General features: G+C 35.1%; 1 protein-coding gene across 7 annotated transcripts in view; it reads left to right on the top strand.

The window, feature by feature from the left end:
• The window catches only part of SGCZ (sarcoglycan zeta), a 253,826-nt gene extending 232,530 nt beyond the window's left edge, over positions 1-21,296 (top strand). For 6 of the 7 annotated variants that reach the window (XM_066185802.1, XM_066185805.1, XM_066185801.1 and 3 more), the window contains 2 exons: positions 8,979-9,102; positions 20,994-21,296. In XM_066185802.1, the coding sequence (XP_066041899.1) occupies positions 8,979-9,102; positions 20,994-21,218 (349 nt within the window). In that variant the 3' untranslated portion in view covers positions 21,219-21,296. Of the gene's footprint in view, positions 1-8,978; positions 9,103-14,947; positions 15,020-20,993 lie in introns of those variants that run through there. The other variant, XM_066185807.1, reaches the window with a different exon arrangement.
• The last annotated feature ends 5,976 nt before the right edge of the window (positions 21,297-27,272 follow it).

Below are 27,272 nucleotides of genomic sequence, written 5' to 3'. Positions count from 1 at the left end.
GGGGCCCAAACAGGACACAGAATTCAAACTGCAGCCTCACCAGTGCTGAGTACAGGGGGACAATTACTGCCCTGTTCTTGCTGGCCACACCATTGCTGATACAGGCCAGGATGCCATTGGCCTTCTTGGCCACCTGGGCACAGCTGGCTCATGTTCAGCTGCTGTTGCCAGCAACCCCCGGTCCTTTTCTGTGGGGCTCATGATTGTGTTTGCTTTATGATTATGCCATGTCATGGCTTCAGGAACCCACAGATGGACTCCAAGCGCAGCTGTCTCAGCCTACACAGGGGTACGAGACTAAATATATCAATCTCATCTGAAAACCTATATAAAGCTTGTAGCATAGAAAGCATTTGCACAGTGCTGAGTTAATGAAAGACATGGCAACTTTACACTGCAATTATTGTGAAGGCAGCTGAGGATCTTTGGTTACAGGAAGCTTGGTAATATCTAACGGCAGGCATGACCAGTGAGTGCTCAGAGTGCAAGAGGGAGATGTTCAACGTTTCAGTAGAGGCCCTCCTGTGTGCCCTTGGCTCCTGCAAGTCTTGTTTCAACTGTGGTTGCTTTTGCACTGCTTCCAGATCCAAAATGCTGCTTAATTAATTCTAATTTCACATAGGTACAGCCTAGGACTAGGCACAAGTCCACAATATGTTCAAGCTATTCATTTTCACAGATACTGCAGGTAGAAGTGTTTCACTGTCTTTTTAAATATAAGTGGAGCAACAGTCCTCCATGCCCAGGAGATATCAGAGATACCCGAACTGATTCCTGACATGATTTGGACTCTAAATAGTCTTGTTTCACCATACCTGCATTTTGCTGTAGCTTTTCTGATGAAACATGATTTGATACACTACTTGTATTCCATAAAAATTGTGCTACATCTCATTAAGTAATGCTTCTGTAACATACATAATATTTTCATTTCGTGTCTTTCTTTTGATTCTAAGTGAACAGGATTACTAATGCATTTCTAAAAAGGGCTACTGATATATTTTTTTCTATTTGAACAATCTTTAGTTTCTTTAGTTCTTCCTTATACTAAATTTCTCCACAGAGACTTTTTTTTTCCTCACTCCAGCTGCTCCTTTTCCCTTTCTGGGTGTATCTCCATTTTCAATGATGCTGTTTAAACACTTTCACAAGAAAACAAAGCTTCTTAAATTTGCTGTGTATCTGTCTGTTCTCTCCTCCATGTTCCTAATAGTTTGTGAAGTAGTTAGGTAGCTTCATACAAGCCAAATATTTTTTAGGTTTCTCTGTTTTCTGAAAGCCAGTGCCCATCTAGAAGCAGTCTAAAATCAGATCACAGTACAAGTATTTCCTGCTGTCACTGTACTCATTTGTATACACATGACTTCAGAATGGTTTCAGCTTCTGAAACGTCTTGCTTCATAGTCAGGTGAGGGTTATAGCATGTGGATTGCAGCAATGCCGTGGTTGTTAGTGCAGAAGTATGATTTGGGTTCGTAGCACCATATCAGAGGCAGACAAAGCATATGGAGCTCATACTGACCTGATATAAGAACAAGGAGGCTCAGAACTTACAGGGAGTACATGACTGTATGAAACTATTAGTTATGGAGTCCACCAAATAGCTCCTATTTCTTTCATCCATAACTACAGAGAGAACTCTAAAGATAGCTTTTAGCCACAGAGAAGAATGGTTTTACATGTGTTATCATGCAATTCACATTTTATCGTTTGTTGCATCTCAAGATGGAATTTACTGTCAAAAGAATTTAAAAAGCTGTTTGACTTCTTCACAATCTACTACTCAATTGTGTATTGTAGAAAGTAAAAATATCTCTCAAGTTTGGACATGGCAGTTGTTCTTAAAAAGTGACTGAAAGTAAACTTTTCTGATTTTTTTATGATTAAGTGATGTTTTTGATTTTTTCCTGGAATGCTTGAATACAATCCAAATATGGGCCATTGGAAAGTAGATTCCAAGGTCTCTGCTATGCTTAATTTGCTGAGTTTGAAGTAGACCTGTCGAAGGGTTTTCAGTGGAACAATTTTCCATGAGATGCAGTTTTCCCAAAATGTGCACCACGCCATGTTTTTGGCTCAGTTAAGATATATCTGTTTGCCTCAGCTAAAATATATCTGTTTATATCAGCTTAAGACCCCTTAGAGAAAGAATATAGAAAATATCATTAGACAATTACGGGTGGTGTGGACTGTTACTTCCTAATCACAGGAAGCTAATGGTTTTCAAAACTGAGATTCTTCAGACTCCCCCAGGCACTTTGTCTTCAGATCTAACTCTTGACAAGAACTTGAGTATTTTCTGTGGGCATATTTCTTCCGTCTCTTTCTGACAAGACAGATTTCTATTTTAATGAAATGTATTCCGAGAAACAGCTCAGGTAATGGAGCTATTTCTGTAAAGAAGATAAACTTCATGTAAGAATGTTTAGCAGAATGGCAGGGCATGTGTAGAAAAGGATTCAAGCCAGAATGAAAATAAGGAAGATAATGTAAAGGGAAACATTTAGGGTAGAATGGGGTAGCTCTAAGTTGTCAGAGCTATGATAAATCCTCTTCCCATACCCTTCCTTAAGCAAGTGTTTTGGATTCTCATATCCGGAACTCTTTCTCACAGCCTGGAAGTTTAGACTTTCAAGCATATTTTGGTATTTCTCTAAGGAATAAAAGCTCATGTTCTACACCTTAGATTTCTATATTTTTCTTCATTTTCAAAGGTTTGCATTTCAGTTGACTTATGACTGCATGACTTTTTATTACCTGAGATGCCACTTATGTTTTTGATTTGTTTTCTTCTTAATATTACTTCTGGTTTTGATAGCTTACTTGTCTTAACTATTCTGGCTATGCCTTCACCCGTGCTAAAAAACAACCGTGCATTAAGTTCACTTTAAACTTCCTCATATCACCTGCTTATTTAATCAAGCTCTTGCATTAAATATTTGCTTTTTCCAGCCTTTCTCACTTTGCCTTGATGCTTCTTCACTCTTTCTATTACTTTAACAACACTTCTGAAAAAGTCTTCAATGACCTTTCATTCCTTTTTATTCCTTCTCAGGAAGAAATATTTTTTTTGTATATTCTCAGAAGAGATCCTTTATTTCCCTATGTAGGAAATTGTTTTTCTGATTTATCATCCATGCCAAATAGCATTAAAATATTCAGTGTTTTCAAGTGTTGCTATGACAATGCAGAGCTATTGGATTTAAATCTGTGGCATGTACAGGGCAATTAGAACTCATCCTTGAGCCCAGTGAATTTCTAGGTTGGTGAGAATTTTAGAAGTTCTAATAAGGGCATTCTGACACATGCCAAAGTCAGTGACATGCAGAGCATGGACATAACATGAAATGCTGTACTGAATGCCATTCTACTAATTTGCTTTAAGTCATGAAAATTTCCTCTTTGTTTAATTTTATCATCCATGAGTTGCACAGTTGGAAATTGGGAGAAAAAAAAAGTTAATATTTACTGGTTCAGGCCAATACTAATTTCAAAAAATATTTATCTAACTCTGTTACTTAAGAGAGTTAGATAAATGTTGTTGTCAAAAAACTAGAGACAAATCATGCCCAAGATTGGTTTTTCATGTAAATAAAAGCAAGTTTCTTATGAACATTTGAGAATTTTTCTTCTTAACAAAGAAAAGCTGATAATCAGCAAACAATGTTAAGAATGTTGAGGCCTCCAGATTTACCCCTGCTTTTCAATAATAATAAAATCATACTGAAAATATAAGCAATTTGTTAAAAGCATCAGAATACAATAAGCTTCAAGAAACATAAATATTCTGGCAATGATTCATATGCATCTTGAAGAGGTGCATGTTTTGATACATGTAAATGTATCAAAAAATTTTTAGTCACTCATATATATATATGATAAAATGTATATGTATAACACTGTAAATCGTTTAAGTAATAAGGTTGTAATGATTGAATAAGAACTTTATTTTCATATCATTCCCACTGTGATATCAAATGTAGCTCTTCAAGGATCCAATTTTAATTGAATAATTACAATATCTTAGTAAAAAGTTTTAAGATTTTTTTGTTACCATGATCATAAAAGTCACTGGCTCTTTTTTATGTTGCACCCTGACTTCCAGGAAATTGACTGAATGGAAAGCCTAATCTTATCTATCACCATAAGTGTTCATTGGACTCCTTTAAGGACCCTTGGTCTCACTGGAGGACTCCTGAAATAATTTTCATTTAGCATCAGGACAGCCAACTCTTCTTATATATTTTAAATTGTTGGAGGTTTCTGGAAACATTTTCAAAATTACTTTGAAAAAAAATTCTTAATTCTAGTTTGGAACAAAATCCTTTCACTCATGGGAGAGGAAGATCCTGCATTCTCTGAGGTTTTGGGATTGAGGCTACTTGTTTACAATAAAACAGTGAGAAGAGGAAGAGAGAGAGATTTGGCCCATCCATTTGCCTTCCTTCTTCTCTTTGTGTGTCTTACCCAACCCCGTCTTACCTGTTGCAGTCAGCCTACAGGCAGCAAGATCAATGGCACAATTATTTTAATCTATGGAAATCTACAAAAAGCTTACCAGGTAGATGTGTAGACTTTCTGTTGGGTTTACATTTGCAGAACCTTTTTTTTTTTTTTTTTTTTTTTTTTTTTCTAGTAGCGTTCCTATGCTCACTGAGAAAAAGCACAATATGTGTAGGCAAGACTCATGTATATCATGTATAAAAGTTAAATACTGGGAAGTGTTGTATTCTTGACCCCCAAATATGAAGATGTTAATAAAGGGGAAATTAGTACCTGTTTTACATGTCAGATCTCCAGCTGACATATTTTAATTCACTGTTTTGAACAGAAATTATAAACTGGTGGAGGTTTATATCAGTTGTTTTACTAAGTAGAATGGGTTGGATATAGGGCTTAAATAGATGCAAAACAAATAAATTATTCACTTATGCACAGGGGAATCTTCTATTTCCTTCTATTTTAAGAAATACTTTCCACTAGCCAGCAGAAAAAAATTAACATAGATAAATTATATCCCATGTGAGTGGGAGCAGGAGGTAAATCTAAAATATTGGTTAAAACCCAAAAGGAAACCTTTTCTTTCGGTTCATATTTTAAATTATTTTTCTCTAATCCAATCTAGGTCAGCTTGTAAACAGAAAATACAAAATGAAGAAAAAATGTTTCTGCATTTCTGATGAGAAATATTTTAATACCTTCAAAGGAACGTTTTTAAGATATTTTTAAAGTTTCCCTTTTCTAGCAATATTTCATTATTTCAGCTCAAATTCATATGGCTTTGATCTTATGAATTTATCTTTTTTCACAAATTAACTACGGATAATTGAAAAGAAAAAGCTCTTCTCTGTCATGGATAGATCATCTTGCTTCATCACATATAGTAAATTGACCAATTATATTATTTAAAAACTCTTTTTAAAAGCCTTTTTGGCTTTCCTACAGTTTTGTAGTTTCTGTCTAATAATAGCAGTAGTTCCCTTCTCCATCAGAGCAGTTTGTTATTTAGGAAAGAAAAATTGATTCCATGAATAGGATTCACTCATGGATGTAAATGCCACTGTGACAGGCCATCAGTAAATCTGAAAGGAAAGGAAATTCTCCTTATCCTATTATAATAATACACTTTTCCTTGGAGGGATGAGTATTACAATGTGGAGTCTTATAATGAGTTTATAGTAAAGATTAAAGGTATCAGAAATATGGCAAAGAAAAAATATTATAAAGAAGCTGCATATCAAACCTAATTTATCTCAAAACATTGAGGAAATAATCTATGTGACTCAATTCACTTTTGCATTTACAGTAGCACGCTGCAGTCTCTTTTCAGATGCAGATAAGCCAAAGGATAACAATACAAAAAGTAAATTAGAACTGTAAAACAGATTTAAGCATTCAGTTTTACTAATAGATGGGTGGTGTTTTAAAATCTTCCTTGATGATCATCAGTCATTCCTTGACATTTCTAGCTCATTATTTGATTTCCAAAGACTACTAAGAATCTCTATTGTCTAAAAAAAATATTTCTTTTCCATGGTGTGGAGAAGGCTGATATTATCAACTTTTCAAGTTGAGAAATTAATTGGCCAATTATCTTTTTTCTAGACAAACACAAAGTTATGCAAAAGTACTTCAGGAAAAACTGTGGTAAAACTAGACTAGATAACACTAAGCTATACACTCAAAAGTTTATTCTGCAAAGAAAACCATTGTTTCTTGATGGATGTTCCTTAACAGATTTTAATTGTCCACCTGCTGAGAAGTTTTAGTTAGGTCTGAAGGATTTTAGATGTTAAGCAAATAGAAATATTTGTGACTTGGCTAAGACACATTAATTCAATACAATAAACACAGCTAAGAACACTTTTGTCTTTATGATTATGAAATGGCATCTGAAACCACGGATAAATGTTAGTATTCCTGTAAAGTAGGTTGTAAATTACAATGACAAACTGCTGAAAAATATGGAACGAAAAAGTAAAATTTATACTTTTCCATTTCCTTTTAACTTGAAGGTAAAACCTCATTAAGACAATGGAGTACTCTCAGAAATAAAATTTCTAAACTTTATAATTTACATAATTTATAAAATATTTTGGACGTTCTTTTCTTGCTGACATGTAGCCATCAGAAGTTCACAAACCACCACCTGAAAAGCAGTTGTGTATGTCATAAATAATTCATGATATTTAAATTCTTCCCCAGTACAAAGAACTACAGAACCTTCTATCAACTTCTCCCTACAAAGTGTCAAAAAAAAGAAAGTAAATGGCCTAGCAGTAGCAGAGATAGATACTTTTCTATTGCTCTTATCTATGTGTGACAGTCCGGTGCCTTTCCTGGGGCTTTCGCCTGCATTTCCTGGCCAGCTCTGGCACCGACGTCGCAAAAAGGTACGGTTCTGTATTTGGGAATACAGTTCCGATCCTGTGGGTCCTTGCCTTAGCAGAAGCGTGAACCATGCGAGAAATAAAGGGATGGAACTCCAGTGGGGAACTTCAACTGGGTTTTATTAAAAGTACACAACTTCCTTTCACCCCGGAGTCAGCCCACTGAAGCCAACTGAACCCGGGGGTTTTCACCTTAAATATGGGGCTGGGGGAGTGGGGAGGATACAACTTGGAACCAATCCAGAACAGGAAGGGAGTCACCCTGAACTGAAATGACAAACTATAGAACAAATAATGAAACAAAGGGGGAAGGGGAACCTGGACCCCACCAATCACACAAAGTCCTCACCAGAACTTTCTAGAGATCAGGGTGAGGCTTCAAAGTGACACGCAGGACCCAGGTGTCACATAGCAATGATGGATTGATAAATAGCTGGGGCAAACCATTATGGGACAATACATGGACATATGGGAAAAACCATTCCAAAACAATAAGAGACAATCAGATATATATAAAACTGGGAAAACTTCAAAACACACCACTACATCTATGTGCAGCCCAAGTATTTATTTTCTTTTTAATATCAGTAGCTACAAATTGTGTTTATCTCTATCTGGACACCTGCTTTTAATAGCTTTATTTTGTTTGCTGAATAAATGCCTTTTTCCCCCCCCCCCCTCATTTCTTTTCTTCCTTTCCCTATTGAGTGTCAGTGACATGCAACAAACAGAAATGTTTCACAGACACCATCTCAGTGACTTTCTTTGCATGCAAACGTGTCACTTTGGTTATAAAAAGGTAGTCCAGTACTGATTTCAGTACTTAAAAAATGCAAAAGTTGAAATGCTTTGAAATTCTCTTGTTCCATTGCTTGAAAGATTTCATCTTGCTTTTTTGCACCAAATTATCTGTCAAACGACTGTCTCCATTATACATGTAGTACGTCATTAGATTTTTGGATAGCTATGACCCTAACACTTTGCTGAAGAGGGAAATACAGTGTTTTCTTCAAGCTACTCAGTCTAGATATTTTTATCATTAAAGTATTTCTTCTTACAAAACCCCTTTGTTCAGGTACAGTGGAATTGTATCCTGCCATTATATTACTAAGTTATAAATAGATTAAAAATTTGTTTCCCTCCCTTATAATGCTATGCAATGTCTGCAACTGAACACAATGAGAATCTGAATTGTTTCCGAGTTCAATACAGTTTTCATCCTATCATTTTCCCTATCCAGTGCGTGAGCACATTTCCTACAAAATCCTTGCATCAGTACTTCCCTTTCAAGAGAAATCTCTACAATTTTATGAGAGAGCACAGCCAAGTATCATAATTCTGCATCAAGGTTGATGGAGGATCTTGCACATAGGGAAGTGAGAAGCAGAAAGACTGACAGTAGAACAAGAATTGCTTTGAGTAAAGATACCAACAAGCAGTGATGCGTACCTTAACCCTACATATATAGGGTTATATATACCCCATATATATATATATATACACACCCCATATTACAGGGTTATATGAACATAATGAGTATTTTGGAGAACAGAATAACCGTACGACCCCCCCAAAATCATAGCAACATAACAGATTTTCTTTTCCTTTCTTCACACATGAGGCCGCTAATACTCAAAACATGAATGAGTCTGTCAAGGCAAAATAATTTTAACCAGTTTCACATCATTAAAACCATTTAAAGGTTTTGTTTTCTCTTTATTTGTTAAACATTTGTCATCAGTCACTAAGAAGATTTTAGTATTAAACTATCATTACAGAAGCATTAACAGAAATGTGCAGATTTTTAAGTACCAATATTTCAGTATTAGTATAGTTGGATGCATTAAGTGCTAGTGCCAGAAAGCATCACTAAGCAGATAAGTTTATATCAGTATACTCTTAAATGCCTAACTTTTTTCTTTCTCTGTGTCATAAAAGGCAGTCATAGAATCACATGTATGATCTGGTTTTCCTTTGTTACCTTTCAAAATTTGTTAATATCTACCTGCATCCTGGGATTTGAGGCTGAGAAGTTTTTGGTGATTCAGTTCAGTGCATTTTTTCTCAGTGCTTAATTTTGTCTTTCAGGCTTGAATCTCCTACTAGATCTTTGGTGATGGAAGCACCCAGGGGAGTGCAAGTCAGTGCAGCTGCAGGAGACTTAAAGGCTACCTGTAGGAAAGAACTGCACTTACAGTCCACAGAAGGGGAGGTAAGTTCAGCCAGCAGAGAAATGTTCTGCAGCTCTCCCCAGAATAACACAAACAATGTGAAGAGGGTTTATGCAACAGCAAGGTATACAACAGGAAAAGTGTTCTGCATTTGCCTTTGTTAAATTAACTTTGGTTTAGCTTGTTCACCTATTAATATTTGTTTCCTTTTTTAAAAATATTTGAATCCATAAGTTTCATTCGCCCTGAAAATAAACTTGGTTAAATTAATACAGTTTAGAATTACTTGTAAATTTAGAGTCAAAGAAAAAGCTTCCACGCAGCAGAGTTGGTTAAGTGATACTGGTAAAAATTAATTTGGATTAATCTGTCAGAATAAGACAGAGAAGTTTGGATTAATTTGGGTTAATGCATCATTAAACCATGATGAAGAGGTTGAACAAATCTGGAGTTCAACTTGTGGTTTAACTCCTTAATCTTTTATTATTGCTGTAAGACATAGAGTACTTCCTTCATATGTTCTCTTCCTGTTTCATTAGTGCCTTGTTTCACATATCAGTGATAAGTGATTGACATAAAAGATTCTGATAAAGAGTCTTCACAGGTAAACCTGTTTGAACTCATGAAAATGATACAAAATTGGGTTACTTGTTGGGATAGTAATCTATGTATTGCAGAAATGCATGAGGGATTGCTGGTATGGGACTCCTTTCATCTTCAGATAACAAAATGAAATAACATTTTAAAAAAAAAGCAAAAAACTTGTAGATGGATATCAAGAGCTCTCAGTTTTCTATTAGGCACTTTGGAGAAATTGATAGATTTTCAAATTGTTCTCAGAGGGGCTTGCTACATTACAGTATTTTTTGAAATCCATAATGTAAATATCTCATTGTGAATGGAGCTCTTTATATTTTTTTTTTCCTTTTGTGTTTGCATTTTGTATTCTCTACCAAATGTTTCCAGATATTTTACATACTATCCAACATAAGCAAAACCAAATAAAACCAAAACACACATCTGTGACAGATTGTCCCTTGGAAGGTACACTCTGCGTTACAATGCAGACAGGAACATTTTGGCCAATATACTGCATCAAAAGCTTGTTTTGATAACACTTTTTTATGATGCAAGTATCTGTCCAGCATAATTAAAACACTATGTTTTCCTAGTTTAAATATTTAATTCAGAGTCTCAAAAAGTCAGCTCTTCCCCCAGTCTCTCATCTTTACTTGCCAGCTCTCTTACTGTTTCCTAACATTGCCGAGATGGATGTAAAAAAATCTAATCCTCTTTTACTAGGAAATATTGTCCTGCCTCACCATTGTCCTTTCTGTGGGTATTTTTGAGTCTAGAGCTTCCTGTAACCTGTCTTGTTTTCCCTTCATAAATTCCTACCTGGCCAAATCCATTGTGTTTTCTAAATTTACTAATGTAAATTTTACAAATATTTCTTTGTTCTTTCCTTTCATGATATTGCCAGAGGGGAAAAGTAAAACTTAAATTAAAATTAAAGTTAAAAAAAGAAGCCAAGAGAAAGACTGTTACATTTCCTTAGTCTTCCATTACTCTTTAAGTTATTCTTGTTTCTACACTCTGTTTTATATCACACACCTCTTCATACAAATATTTTATCTGTGGATCCATCAGGTTTTTTTCTCTATATCAACATTGTGATTTTATTGCATGGCTTCTCATTTTTCTTAAGTATTTGCTATGCCTTCTTGGAAATGTAGTTTTGGAAATAATGTCCTATGACCTCATTTGGACTTTGACAATGGGAATCCAAGAAAATAAATAATGCCTATATTATGTATTATACAGAATTGGAGTTCCATTTGGTATTAAATATTTTGTCATTAAAAAATGCCAGTGAGAAACTGACTTTTCTGAACTTCTTATTAAAAATCAGTATTTTGTCTGTGATAAGACTTTGCACATCTATGATTTCCTACATAGATGTTAGATAGAAAATTATCAGAAAACAAATTACCAACCTTTCTCCAATCTTTCCCAATGATCTGTTAAATAAATATACCTCTGATAAAGTACAATGTCTTGAATGCTTGCAATTTCAGTAAGATCTGAAATGAACTGTAGCCTAAATCCACAGAGAAATTCGATCCTGAAGTCTGACCAATGCCTTTATAGTCCACTGTTTAATCTCTTCCACTGGAGAGGGTGTGAAGAAAATGCAGAAACACTTTGGAAGGCACATGACAGGCACAACAGCATTAGCTGATGTGCAAAGTTGCTATGGCCGTGTTAGGGAATTGCTGGACTAATTACAGCCTGGTGTTAGGAACCAGGGTGAACATCCGAAGGATTAAATATCTACACAACAAAATATTGATTGTTTTTCCTGCTTACAGCCCAACAGATAAACCACAGACTAGCAGACAGTATTAAAAAAAAAAAAAGTTTAAAGGTTTTATTATTATTCATTTTTAAGAAAACACATTCTAAAATGACAAAGTATCTGCATTAAAAATAATCGTCATTTTAGCCTAAGAATTGAATGCTTTGTCAGTCAGGTTTCCTCCACAAATAGATTAGTGCTGTCTTTGAGAATTGGATCGGTGTACTATTTTCGTGATAAGACAATTTGTACTAGAATGAAATGCAGGGGTTTTTATATTCTGGTTAACTAAATTTAATTTTTTAATGTTTGAAAGCTTTTACAAAAACTCATCAAAGAGATGTGAATTAGTATTTTCTTTCTCTAGCAAAGTTATTGCCCTATTATGACAGGAAATAGCTATGTGGCACCTGGAATCAACCAGTTATAGCCATGCTACAGAGCATTATGCATTTATTGACTATAAAACATAGATTTTTCCTTTTATTTAAGAATAACTTCAAAATATTTTTAAGAACATAAATGTGTTTATGAAATATTTTTCCTCTAGCTTTATTTCTATGCAGTGTAATCTTTAGCCTCCCACATCACAAACTGAATGCCTCTGCAAGCATCCTGAATTCCTCTGTTTGATATATATTCTTTTATTTACTGCAGTATTATAATAATCCTTTTAGCCCTATTACGCATTATAATGTGTGATCCCAGACTGAATACTGGGGGCTGTAATTTAGATTCAGATTCTGCTGCCCTTTCTAAAGCTCTTGAGCTGTACCCCTGTGAGTTGAGGCATCAGCAGAATCCTCTGATTCAATTTTCACTTGGTATTTAATTGTGAACTATGTATTAGTCTATAAATAAACCATAACCAATGGTTTAAAGCAGCAATCATTTACAAGGAACGTGAAATGTGAAGCTCCAGGCTACAGCTGAATCCACTGGTTCACATAAGAAGAAAATGATCATATCTTGTCTGGAAGTTCAACACAATGACCGCGAGCTCACTACTCCCTTTTCACATAAAAATGTGAAAATGCAAAAGTACAAATCAATGTTGAATTCTGTAGGTACTTGATTTTACTAGACATAAAAATGTTCAAATTGAACCTGAAACACATAATTTTATACAGTTAGCAAGCTGAAAAGTCTATTTGGCGGTGTCCACTTATTTGCCTAACAACTAATTGTAAAGATTTTGACCATCCAGAATCAAAGAAAGGGTCAGGTTGGAAGAGGACCACAATGGGTCATCTGGTCCTGCTTCCCTGCTCAAGCAGGGTCATTATAGAGCATACAGCATAGGATTTTGTCCAGATGGTTCCTGAATATCTCCAATGAGTGAGAATCCAGAACTTTTCTGGGAAATCTGTGCCAGTGCTGAGTCACCCACACAGTAAAGAAGCTCCTTCTCATGTTTAGGGGGAGCTTTCTGTGAGAGAGTTTTTGCCCATTGCCTCTTGACCTGTTGCTTGGTACCACAAAGAGCCTGAATCCATTCTCTGAGGCCTCCATGCAGATACTCATAGATATTGATGAGGTCCCCTCCCAGATGTCTGTTCTTGAGGCTGAACAGGCCCAGCTTCCTCAGCCTTTCCTCATAAGAGTCATGCTGCCATCCCTTACTCATCTTTGTTGCTCTCCACTGGACCTGCTCGAGGAGTTCTATGTCTGTCTTGTCCTGTGGAGCTCAGAGCTGGACACAGCACTCCTGATGTGGCCTCACCAGGGCTGAGTAGAGGGGCAGGATCACCTCCCTCAACCTGCTGGCAATACCCTTCCTGATGCACGCCAGGATGCCATTGGTGTTCTTGGTCACAAGGACACTCTGCTGGCTCATGGACAGCTTGCTGTCCACAAGGATTTCCAGGTCCTTCTCTGCAGAGCTGCTTTCCAGAGAGTCACCCCCAGCCTGTGCTGGTACATGAGGATATTCCTCTCCAGGTGCAGGACCCTGCCTTTGCCTTTGTTGAATTTCAGAATGTTCCTCTCCAGCCTGTCAAGTCCTCTCTGAAGGGCTGCACAGCACCCTGGGGTATTGGCTACATCAGTCTCTGAAGCAGAAGGCTCAGTAGGCTCAGCTCAATAAGAACCTTGAGCAGCTGCTCTGAGTCTTTCCAAGGAGTTTCTAAGTAAGTTAGGCTCTGCACTTTCATTGCATCTTGTTAACTGTCAAAGATGAAGTCAATAAAAGGAGAAAGAATGTACAGAGGCTTTTCATTTTCACAAATGTATTCATATTAATCCCCTCGTCTATGACCTTTTTCCTATTTACTTCTTTATGCCCTTGTATTTCCCAGTCAAATTACACTCTGTCATAGCATCATTTGTAGAGTATATTTTGTTGTTTCTGGCATAATAAGACTTATCCCTCATTATGGCAATAATGTTGCATTAAAAATGAGCAATATTTTTTTAACAGACAAAGTTTATTCAAAATCAGCATGGCAGACAATAGGCCAAGTTTATATTTACTGTTTTAGCACAGCACATTTAATGAAACACACAGACAATATTATTTTGTAGAGTATAACAAATGCATATAGTATCAACATTTGATCTAGAATCCTATCCATTTCTAAACCCGGGAGATGCATTTAACACAGGGATTAATAATTAAGATTTATTAATATTTAATAACCTGCAGAAATCTTCACTTGTAAGCTCAAAAACCAGTACCATTTTGAAACATTTGGTGGCATTTTTGTGGATGGTTTTTATGTTCTGAAACACAAAATGAAAATGAAACAGGACTTTTTAAATCAAGTAGACATACTGAAATTGTACCTTGTTGTACATGCTGTTTGCCATAACTATGGAGGAATGGTTGATTGAAGACAAAAATGTTTCATAGATTAGTTCAATTCAACCAAGTTATGTTTGTCTGAGATTTAATTTATGCAAAAAAATCAAATGTTCATTTGCATGAATTGAGTTCAATAGACAATTAGCAATGGCAGGCTCTAGAGCTCAAAGATCCACTTTTTATTCACCAAAAATATCTAATACATGTGATGCATTTTGTTTTCAAAGCCTTTTTATGGCATTAAGCAGTTGACTTCTTACTGTTGTCTGTGAAGAAAGAGATTAGAGAAAATTAAGGGAAATTTTTCTGTATCTTTTTCAATTAAAATACTATCAGGATGTTTTGACAGATACTTAAAATCAGACCCATATTATTTAAAAAAACCTTTCATTTTCAGACTAGTTAATAATATTTATTTTAATTTATAGGAAAAAAAACCAGTGTTCTGTACCAGTTTAAAATAAAAAAATACAAAATTACAAAAGCAAAACAATTTAACTGACAGCACCCAAATTCAAAATGCTTTTTTTCATGGCCAAAGTTTCAAGATCCACACCATAAGGAATTTTATCCGAAAGGTAAAAGTGACAACGAATAATTTATTATATAATTATTTTTTAAAAAATTTGGGTCACCTTTTAGTCTAATGATCACTTCAATGGTAATTGAGTTTTTGTACTCTGTAAACTAAGCACAAATATTCCAAGTACATTTTCTTTTCTAGGTTGTGTACACAAACCACAGAGAGGTCACATCTGTCCAAGACTGAATGAATTTGCAAAGACTGAAGATTATTTCCATAACAGAAAGAATAAATACACCAGAAAGTGTTTTTCTTCAGTAGGCACCCATAATTGTATTGGGGTTATAACTCAGAGGTACCAAAACATTTACATTATTTTGCACTTAAAATTAAAACTTACTCTCAAAAACACCTCTTTGGTACTGATGAGTCAAAACATAAATTCTTCCATTCAAGAATGAACTGTACACTTACTAATGTACAGTGTTATTTTTAATGTACAGATATGTTATTTTTCAAATCCCTTTCAGTTGTCAGTAGTTGCAGTCATAACATGGAGATGGGAATGGGAGCAATACTGCCAGAGCGACTCTGCTCAGGTGCACTAAATATTATCTTTAGAAAGGGAACAATCACCACACCAGGCCACCCTTAGGCTTGAAGGTCTCATTTGCCTTGGGGTTAATTGATCTTAGTACTGTAGAGAATACATTGTCAATACACAGTTTTTACTAGATATTTTGGTCTTCTCTGAAAATTTAGTATATTCGGTTTCATCTCAGTCATTACATTAATTTCACTGTTTAATTGTTCCTCAAAACTGTTGATCATTATGACCAATATGGTTCCAGATATTGTGCCACCCTATGCTTAAGTTTTCCTGTATATGCTATCAAGTTAATATTTTAATTTCATATTATGACTTTTTGTTCCTTTTTTCAGAACTATCATTTAGATTCAATGAAAGCCACAGATAAGTGTTAGAATAAATGGTCCATGCAAACTAAAGTACTTCAATTTCACCGTAGTTCATCTTAACCTTCAATATTGAAACACATCAGCATATGAAAATTATATAGTTGAATCTAGTGACCTAATCTGTATAATCCTCTTTGTGGGATGCTTCTGATAGCCTTTGCAGAATAGCAAAAAGACTAAGAAAAAACCTTGCATTCCTGTAATTCAGAATAATTTAATATTTAAGGGAATCCAAAAGGTTTATTTAATGAGACATCACTACAGTGTCTTCTCATGCTGGTTGATTAGCACCCACCTATCAGATTTTCTTCTTTTCTTTCACATTTCCTCCAGTTTCCTGGCATTTCTTATCTACATTAGACCTGAAATATGCCTTTGCAGTTCTAGAGAATTGCCTTTTTATTCAAAGAGTACATGGATACAGACAATTCTTCGTTGTCTATAAATTCTAAGTTTTTAATTTGGATGCATCAACTTAAACTGTTATTTGCTGTCTTGACTAAGACCCGTTGGAGAAACATGACAGGTTTGCATCTCTGTATTAAAGGGCTTGTACGAGTACTTGATTTTTTAACTCATGCCTACGTATTTCCCACCGAAAGTTTGCTCTTTCAATTTAGTTCTTTGTTTTATAGATAATCTATATTTTCTAGCTTGCCTTCCTTTCCCTGTCCCTCTCAATGTTCAGATTAACAATACAGTATGATGAGCAGGTGAATGGCAGATCTTCGTTAGCAAAAAGTGTATATAAAAAGAGTACCATTTTTCCATTCCTATCACATACACTACAGGATGAATCAGTTTTATACCTTAATCAGTCAGAAATCAGATCTACTTTTAAATTACGGAACTAATGTATTTTTCTCTGTGCTAAGATGCACGCGACAGAGTGATCTGGAATTTCTAAACTTAAGCATTTAGAGAGAATGATGCTGCTCAGCATTTTGCTCTCCATGAAATAACATTTCTCAGAGTAGCTGCTGCCTTTTCTATCTTGCAATCTGTCAATCTCCTACAGTGTTTCCAGGATGAATGAAGGCGTTGGTTTTATTTGTGCCTATTTATCTGCTGAGGAGTGAGACTCTCAGAAAGGATATGACTGGCCTACATTTCCTTGCTGTCTGTGAGGTATTAAATGGCTTATCTCATACCTCTCACAGCAAAACAGATTAGAGAGAGACCATGTACACAGGCACTTCCAGTAGCTACTGTCATCTAGCAACTGTGTTCCCTAGAAACATCATACTGTTTAATTATTTTGTCTTGCCACTTCTTCCCTTCTCTTTAAAAACCTGACAACATCAGGCATAAAACAGTAAGTAGTTTAAGTTTTGCTGCTGTTGGAGGACATGAATTTCAGTTTTTAGCAGATTAGAGGAGAGGAAACATATATCCTCCAATATGTACACTGAAATTCCTAATATGTTGGGATACTCTGGTGGTATATTTGGATTCCTGCTTAACTAAAAATAGCAATATTGGATCTCTAAACTTCATCTTTCATTTATAACATTGACAGCATATGTACAAGGTAGATTTTAATACTGACTTTAAACCATCTTTATTAATCCTCTTCATCGCAGGCTTCACCAGGGTGTAGCTATAGGGATTTGATTAAGTTGGACTCACTGCAGCAGATATCACCCTTTTAAGAAGCCAGTTCAATTTTTCTCAGACACCATACCCTAGTATCCACATTGCTCACCAGATGTTCTGGGATGCATGCTAGGACAGGGCTCAAGAGCTACCATTCAGGATTATGGTACCAGATAAACCTGGATTGTTGTACATCACAGTGTGAAGTTTGAAAGTACCAGTGGAAAAGCCTACACAGTTATGCTTATAAAGATCATTTCATTTAATGAGCAAAATAACTGAGCTACATTGTGTTGTAATGCACATCAGAGTAAGGTGCTCTGGATTAAAATCTTGGAGCAGTACACTGCAGAACACCTGCAATGATAGATTGTAGAAGCGTAACTGTCCTGACGCAAACAAACAGAAAAATTATTGAGCTCACAGCAAATAATATAATAAAGTTCAAGAGATTTAACTCCAGCCAGATGTCTGGCACATAGACCCTCTGACTTTTTGAGTTAATTCTTGTTTGAATCGAAAAATGTCTTTTAGAACCCATATAATTTTGTTTTACAGATTTCTTGCCGTCCTTCCCCATCATGACTGCAGCTAAGCTGTTAAAATGGCCAGTCACACAACCTGCCAAAAGTATAAAGAGCTCATCTTGTATTTTGTTGGATTGCCTTACATGTATCTTCTATATTGAAGTGCTTTCTATTATTGCATATATAATATTCTAATGCCTCCAGCTTCCATAGAAATAGTCTTTTTCTTTTCTTCTTTGGTATTCCAATTATATCAAGGTGTGCTGGTGACTGGTATGGGCCTGTGGTTTGGATTTGTGCTGAAAACAGGGTTGATAATACAGGGATGTTTTTATTATTGCTGAGCAGGGTTTTCACAGAGCCAAGGACTTTTCTGTTTTTCATACTGCCATGCTGGGCAGGGGACTCGGGGTGCATGGGAAGCTGGAAGGTGACACAGTCAGGGCACGTGACCTCAAATGACCCAAAGGACATTTCATACTCTTGCATCAGGCTCACTATTTAAAGCCCCTGGGGGAAGAAGGAATAAGAGGAAGGGCCTTTGGAGTGCTGGTGTTTGTCTTCCCAAGTCACTGTCATGTGTGATGTGGCCCTGCTCTCCTGGAGGTGGCTGAACACCTGCTTGCCCATGGGAAAAAGTGAATTCATTCTGTAGTTTGCTTTGCGTGTGTGCACAGCTTTCACTATTAAATGTTTTTTATCTCAACCCGTGAGATTTTCCGCCTTCTACTCTTCCAATCCTTTTCCTGATCTTTCTGGTGGGAGTGAGTGGGCCGCTGTGTGGCACATGGCTGCTGGCTGGGGTTAAACAATGACACAAGGCTTATTGAAAGTCAGTATTAAAAGTCCAAAAAGCGCTCAGATATATATATTTTTTAGCTATATTTGTTAAAAGTTATCAAGAACTTCTGATTAAAAGTATATGACATTACTGACTCCAGTTTAATATCCTACTGAGTTACTGTTGAAATTGAAAGTATTTTATCACAGTCATGTTCCGACATCAATTTTTGATCTTGCTCCTAGTACAGAACTATGCTGAGCATTACTTAGTACAAAAGATACACTTATACTTACATAGACCTTGCATTGTTAAATGCTACTGGATTTCTATGCGATGCTAATGATAACTCTATTGTTGCTACTTTAATAATGGACCTGTTACCCTTTGTTTTTTTCTTTATATGAGAAGTGAAAGAATACTTCTAATTGCTTTTCACTCCATTCATTATTATGTCCTTTGTTTCCTTCCTACATTTTACCAGTTCCTAGTGTCTAGTTTGTTATTAAACTCTTTTTCCCCCTTCTCTTATTTTTTGTTTTATATTTGCCATAGTAACTTTCACATTTACTCTTAGCTGACCTGAATATTTTAACATGTGTAATTGTTTTTTTTTCAGTTGCAATTCTAGCAGAACGTCATTAAATTGTTCCAAACACCATCCACATTTCTCACATAAAAGCTATTTCTGTAGGGGCTATGACTACTAATTGTCTCAGGCCTGTAATACTGGACTTTCCAAGCAACATTGTGTGTATTTGTGTCTAAATACATCATTCTTTTGTTATGTAAGTTACAGAACAAAGATAATAATTTTCTGCATTTTATTTTTGTGATCACTTCCTCCATCAGTCATGATGTGAATAAAAGCAGGCATTGTGACATGCAGATGGCACCTTTGCTTCTCAGGTTCTCCCTTTCTGTCCCTTTTAGTATTTCCTACATGACATTATATGACTGTGGGAGCTGGAAAACTTACAGTGACGGGAAGTTGTAGTATTTGGGGCTACTTTCACACTACATTATCTTCAATAATTCCAGTCATTTACAATGCATCTGTTGTGGATGGAAACATGAATATGCATCAATCCCTGCATAGAATTTTATCAAGACACATTTTTTTTTCTCCTGCCTACTATTCCTGACTTCTCTACAGCAGAAGTTCAGTAGTGGTTCTGCACTGCTTTGCTGCCATATATCACTTATTTCATTATAAAATAATACTTGTCTCGTGCAGAAAAAAAAAAAAGTCAATGCATTCCATATTTCTTCAGGTTCTTCACATTTACCGTGAACACTGTGATATAATGATGTCAAGTTGGTTTTGTTGATTTTAGATATCATATAAAAAACACTAGCAAGTATTTAAGGAACTTGTCTTTTCCTAAGCTTCATAGTATCACCTCCAGAGCTTAAAGCCATTTTGATTTGTTTCCTATCTTCTAGAAGTTCTTAGTCTGCTTCTGAAATAATGAATGGTCTTACTTCAGCTCTTATTTACTTTTTCCATAAATAAAAAACAAATTCTGAGCAGCTGGACACTCATCTGTTTGTGCCAGTAGAAGACATGTAGTTTTCTGCAAATGTAAGTGTAGGTATTGGAGAATTCAACAAAGATTCATGAATGTTACTGGTATCTACAGTTTCATACTGACTTATGTTATTTCCAATGACAGATTAAAAAAACCCCATATTTTTTAATCATATTCATTGTTCAAAAACAAATGGGAATATCTTGATGACCTTCTTAATAAGACTTTAACCTGAAATCTTTACTCCTCTTAATTTAGGTCAAAGAAGCTCTTTATTTTGTGCCTATGTCTTTGTAACCTCATTTAATTATTCTCTGAATGTAGCTATTGTTAAGCTCTTACAATTTAGCACAGTTCATCACGTATTTTCAACTGCTTACAGGAACACACTGGGGAATGTGCTTTACTATCACATCATACTTATTAAAATACAAATTTTGCCAGAGCAAGTATATGCTGCTGCTATAAATGAATAAATGTTAATCATAAAATGTACAAGTGAAAATTCAACCTATTCAAAAATATTGTCTAAATGTTTTTGTATAATAATGTTTGTACCTGAATAAGCGTGTCGGTGAAGTAATTGCATACATTGTCATAATGACTATTAATGCAGAAACGACTACAGAGAGATGAGAAACAATAAATGCTGACAGCTTTTTATTTCTAAAAAGAGTAATTTCTAATATATCTTTATAATACTTCTAGTAAAATATTTCTAAAATTTTAAATATATTTCTAAAAAAATCACAGCTGCCTCAAAGCAATTCTTCAAAATCTGTCTCAGTGCTGAAAGCAATTTATGTATTTCTCTTTTTCTATCCTTCTTTTAGATATTTTTAAATGCAGATACAATCCGCCTAGGAAATCTACCAATGGGGTCCTTTTCATCCTCATCCTCCTCCTCCTTCTCCTCCTCCTCCTCCTCACCCAGCTCTTCAGCTCCTCGACAGACTATTTATGAGCTCTGCGCCTGTCCCAATGGTAAACTTTACCTGTCTCCTGCAGGAGCAGGCTCCACATGTCAATCCAGTAGCAACATCTGCTTGTGGAACTAGAATGACTCCGTTTTATCCTCACACCAGAATAGCCTTTCGTTACTATCCCTCTGCTTCACAGTTCAGTTTGGTTTCCCTCGTGACAAGTTCAACGCTTCAAATGGCCTGCGGAGCAACTCCTTCCACTGTCAGCGGGAGTTCAGCGTTGCCTTCTCCTGTGGTTTGGGCTGCCACTCAACACAGAGATGGGAGAGAGATATCTAGATATCAGTGTACTCTTCATCAGGAAACCTAGAACATAAGATCACCTTATTTTCCAAAAGGGACAATAACACAGGTGCCTTTGCTACTTGAAGTGAAGCACATAGTTTTAGATTTTTGCAGGACCTGGATATGAACTGCACATAAATATATGTTTAGAGAGAGAGAGTGTGTACATGAATTTACCCAGAATCTGATGGTGAGACGAATTGGTTCCCCCTGTATGATATATAACTTTACTGTCTGAAAGCACAATTTTCCATTCATGTTTTTGGATGTAAACTTTTATCCCTGGATTTTAAAATTTAAAGCATTGTGTGATGCTTGCTTTACTAAACAAATTCAGTAAATGGTTTTTAATACAAAAAGAGACAGAATTCTTCCCTGAGTTTGGTTTCTTTAAAAATTTGTTGTTACTATTTGTCTACTAAGTCTAGGGTTTTGTACACTAGGTAAATTTTGGAAGTGCTCAGCAATCTTGCTTTAAAAGTTAAAAAGACATGCTCTTTTTTGTCAGATCTGAATGACCTTATATAATAATTTCATGGCCATTGCATGTGAAGTGATTACTTTAAGTAGAACATGCAGTTTCTGCAAAAGACCAGGGTAAAGAAGGAAATTCTGATGGTATGTTTGTTTATCAGTGTATTGATCTTCACAAGGTTCTTAAAATTGACAAATCCAAAACCAAAAGAGAAATCTTCAAAGGTACATCTTGCCCATTTTCTGACTATGTCTAACTGCTGCCACTTGAACACAGAACAAACATTGGTAGTAATGTAACGTGTGATGCTGAGAAGCTGTGCACTAACAACTTGTATGACATTCACATTTATTATTCTCTTTTTTACTATCTGCTGCTGAGGTTTCACAGTAACAGTAGTATATATAAAACCACATATTAAATGACATTCAGTATTAAAAAGTACCTTGATATTACGTTGACTTTACCAGGTCTGTGTTTAAATTATGCAGCCACATTTGCACTGAGATCTCACTACTGACTCTTTTTTCACAAGTTTCTTGTGGGATTTCTTTCTTGTATCAATGTTCTTACTTATTTGGCTTGATTGGTAATTGAAATCTTATAAAAGATGCATTGGTATGCTGCTGGTAAATTTATCACAATATTGATTAACAAGAGTATCTTGAACTTGCAGAACCCAGGAAAGTAAAACAATATAAAAATGTTTCCTAATGTGGAAGATGGCTTGATTGTGTGAGGTAAGTGTGCTTTTTAATTCTATTCTTTAAATTACATCACCTAGCATGTATTTTTAGAGGCTTCTGAATCAAAGATCACCAATGAAATGAGAGTTTTGCAAAATAATTCTAAAGCCAGGGGAGATGGTACAAGGTGGGTATTTCTACACTTTTTTTTTTTTTTTCCCCAGAGAAAAGAAATGATATGAGGAAACTAGTATGATGATTCCCTTGATGTCTAATTAACACCTAATAAGGCTGACTTTATTTTCAATTCAGGTGAAATTCACTCCTATGCAGAAGACCAGCACAAGACATGTCAATGGCTTGACTGGTGCTTGCCTTACAATTGGCCCTCTTCAGAGGTGTGAATTTTACCACATAGAAATAATTCTGTATCTGCTGGTTTTAACAGTTAAATGAAGATTTAAAATTTATTATTTTCTGTCTTCAAAAGAAGGCTGTTAATACCTGACTTGTTATCTATTTGAGATTTGTCTTCTTTGAAAGAAAATATACTAGAAAATATTGCAAGAAAATGTATTAGAACATGAGAATTATGAAGATAGCAAAAGAGACAAAAAGAGATACAGATGACAAAGAAAATGACAATAAAACATTAGAAAGTGCAGCCATGCAATGCACCCTTATAACTATAGGGATATAGATGTCTTTTTCTTATGCACACAAGTAATAGAATAGTGGAGTGACAGTAATGAATTTCAAGAGGAAAAGTATGAAGATATGTATGAGGACACATCTATCATTATCTATCTATTATCATTATCTATTCATTATTTGTGCACACCTAAATACACGTGTTGCTTAAAAGATGAACAAATATAGTGACTAATCTCTTTGGTGAATTAAAATGTGGTTTCCTATAAATTGCACACAAGTAATAAGAAAAGAGATAAGGAGCTTTTTTTCTCCTCAAACAACCTGCAAGATGACTTGCAAATACTTTGTCATGAATTTTCCACTGAAAAACTCTTATTTGTTTGTTCTTCACCTTCTGAGATTATTTACCTGTTCACTTAAAAAATGTCTCTGTTCACTGGATGGAAGGACCCAAACTTAATAAATTTCACACCAACTTGGTTGCAAATGGGCAAGTAGAAAAAAAAATATTTTTTTACTAGATTAATTTTAACAGCAAGACTGAAATAATTTGCCACCTTGTATGAAAAAACTCAGAAGACATATGTGGAAAGTACACACAAACTCCTAAAAAGCAAACCAGTAAATTCGCGTAGCTCTGCACTGTCAGGATATTCATTATTGGAGTCCCATCAATATGAAGTAGAATATATTTAAGAGCTTCAACAACCTATGGGATGGAATAGCAAGTTCTCATAATATTCTGTTTTAAAAATATTGATGTTTTACTTTAAATCCATTGAAAACTGTAAAAAGGGAGGAAAACACTTTTTATTTCAAAAAGTATTTCTAGCCTACACGATTTCAGGGAGTATTGGAAAAGTGATTTCAATGCATTAACCATAATAAAAAAATTAGGATGGCATCCTTATGATAGCAATTAGATATCTGCAAAGACCTTTTTGGCTACACGTATTTAATATACATGATAGATTTCTCTCCTGTAAAAAATATTTGTGTCATGTTATAGGATACTGTCTCTTTCTTATTTGGAAAAAAAAAAAAAAAGAGAACAATAAAAGCATCAGCCAACCTCTCTGAGCACTGTTAGCTGTATGGTTTGTATTGCAGTTCATCCATTGGTTAAGACCAAAGACAGACACTTCTATTATATCCAACACTATGACACTGCTGTTTCTACTAATTCTGTTGGAATGAAAAGAAGAAAAGTTGTAATTACAACATGAAATGAAACATAGTTTACATCTGTGCAGCATTTTGAGCTGTAGATTTTCACTTTTACCCAAGGTTTAAATTCTTCGTCAGTGTCTTGAAATTACTTTACTATTCATGCATATTAGGGTCTTTTTGTGTTCCTAAGAAAACACGCCAAGACACTGCTTCTTTGAGGGGAAGTTATTATACTGGTTTGCTTGCAAAATTGGCTTGACTGGATAAAGGAATTCGCTTTCAACCATTTTAGATGCAGAGGGTTGTTAAGTCTGGAAGATACAGCCATGAAAGTCTAGAAGGATTTAATGAAGGATGTTTAAGATATTTGGTTGCTAACACAACGTATGTTTGGGGGGGTGGGGGGGGGTTATTTGTTTATTTGCTTTGCTTTGTTTTTAGCTTCCAAATAATTACTAAATTAAAAAAAAAATTAAAACCCCACAAACTTCAAGCTATGGAATTATCAGCTGATTCATTGTAATGAACATGAAAATCTGAGTGTCTTATTGTTTCAAACACTACTCAGTAAAGGTCTGCTAACCATTTTTGCTTTGTAACCTTCATGTTAATGGTTTTCTTATGTATAGAAATATATTTAAAAACACGGGAACTATTTTCTTACACATACTATGCAATATGTTTGTAGAACTGCAATATTACCAAAATTACAAAAGCTGTGCTTTTGTACCCTCTCGCTTTATGTAAAATAATCTTTTTTCTATTTAATGGACTGTCTGTCTTAAAATTGTAGATAATATTATTCGAAAGCAGTACACTGAAACTTTTAAGTTTTTTATTTTATTTACCTTGGATTTTTTTTCATGGAAATAATAGCAAGGTTTTGGAAGTTGGAAATTGCTTTCTCCTGGAAAGCTAAAACTTTTTCAGCATATAATTAACGCTGTCAGTTTGAAATGTCTCCTGTAGTTCTTTCATTTGGTTTTAGCATTTCCATCTGGTGCTACCATATAACCATATATAAATGTGATACATTTAACAGGAAAGATACCAGAATTAATTTCAAGAATAATCAAACAGGAATCCTGCTAAGGGTGAGAAGAACATATAAAACAGCTGATGAGAAACTTTCAGATTTTCTGTATGTTTTTGATGGATATTTTTGGGTTTTTTGTTTGCATTTCCTTACCTCTGTCTACCTTAGCAGCATGGTATTAGCTTTAATTTGTTCTTCAATTGTTTTGTCCTCACACACAGAGTATAGTACAGTTTTATTTCAAACATTTTTTTTGAGAACAACAGACAATACATTTAAATCCAGTACTTATGTTTAAAAAAAATTTTTAAAGTGTAGGCTTTATTTCTACAGCAAGATTAGTAAAGTTGAAATTACAGTGCCGCTATATCATCTACCATAAAAGCAAATTACACTACTCAAGTTCCTTCGTATCTTGCCAGAGTAAGCTTAAACTGCATATTCCTGTTTAAACTGCACTTGTTTACAAGCCACTTGAGAATTACACAGTCTCGTAAAAGGTTTTGTGGTGATGTCGTCAATGCAAACAAATGCTCTCTGTGTTTACCCTGGGCAGTGTCAGTGTTCGTGTCAGCACAGCCTTGCACAGAGCTCGGACAAAAAGCAAGGTGAGCATTTAATGGGTTTGTTCACACTGAGCTCCTTGATCCCATATTATGACTTCATCAACAGTCAGACAGCAGCTAGCTTCACAACACCTAAAATATCCGCAATGTCTGTACAAGAGCAACAGCTGTGTAGAACTATCAGTAATATTGGACAATATATCAGTAATATAGACTGATAAGTCTGAAGTAACTAAAACATGATAGCTGATACAGCAACAAAAAATATTCTTAGTCATTTTACTCAGTGTTGGACCAGTTCAATCTGGGGAAACTACAGACTGTAAAAGATAAATAGAAGATAAGCGAAAAAAAATATATACACCGTATGCATTGTGTTGATTCAACACAGTCCACACTGAGACTAGAATTTAATACAAGCTCTCTATGTCAAATATAGATATGTCTCCTCTGAAAATTTGAGCTGAGCTTCAGATTATGTTGTTTGAATTTGAGAGTATCATTTGATCTTTAAGTAATACATTTCTTACAGAGGCCAGGACAGGAATAGTTTCAGAAGAGCTGAGGTAAAATCTTATACTGTATATCCAGTTTGATTAGAGTCCATTAACCACAACAAAATCTAGCCTACTTGACTAAGAAAAAAAAATTTAAAAATAGAAATTTGAAAGTTTTGCTGAGTTTTGGAAAAACTTTAAGCGGATTTCACCTTTTTAATGAGTGTCCAGCTCTAGAAATGCCTTAAATTCTGATGTATTTAAGCAGTGACAGCAATGTGTATTAAAAAATTAGGCCTTGGGGCTAACCAGCTTCATTTAATGCATTAGTTGATCTGAGAAGTAAAAGTGACTTTTAGTCACATGCATACCTCGTTGTTTGAGAGACCCACGAGGGTGAAGTTCAGTTTCCAACATCATCCAGAGCACAAGGCAAAGTAGGATTTAAACATTTAAGATGCATTATAGAAGGCAAGATGAATTGTTTTCTGTGCTTTATGATATTTTGAGAGATTGCATACAGTCATCCTTTACCACTGAGAGATTTGCATTTTAGCACAACTTATTTCTAAGTATATATTTCAGAAGTTTTGTCATTCAATGAATGGATTTAAAATACCATAAAATAAAAATGCAAAGTATCCTATCCTGTTACATTTTTTGAAAAATAGAAAAGGAAACGACTGAGCTTATTATTTGTCCCTCTCTATGAATGCATTTATTTACTTTTACAAATCTGAAAAGAAAAAACAGAGCTAAA

Source organism: Chamaea fasciata, unplaced genomic scaffold, assembly GCF_029207755.1.
Source record: "Chamaea fasciata isolate MVZ Bird 193981 ecotype frontalis unplaced genomic scaffold, bChaFas1.0.hap1 SCAF_6, whole genome shotgun sequence".
Lineage (NCBI taxonomy): Eukaryota > Metazoa > Chordata > Aves > Passeriformes > Sylviidae > Chamaea > Chamaea fasciata.
This window is presented reverse-complemented; position numbering and strand designations above follow the sequence as displayed.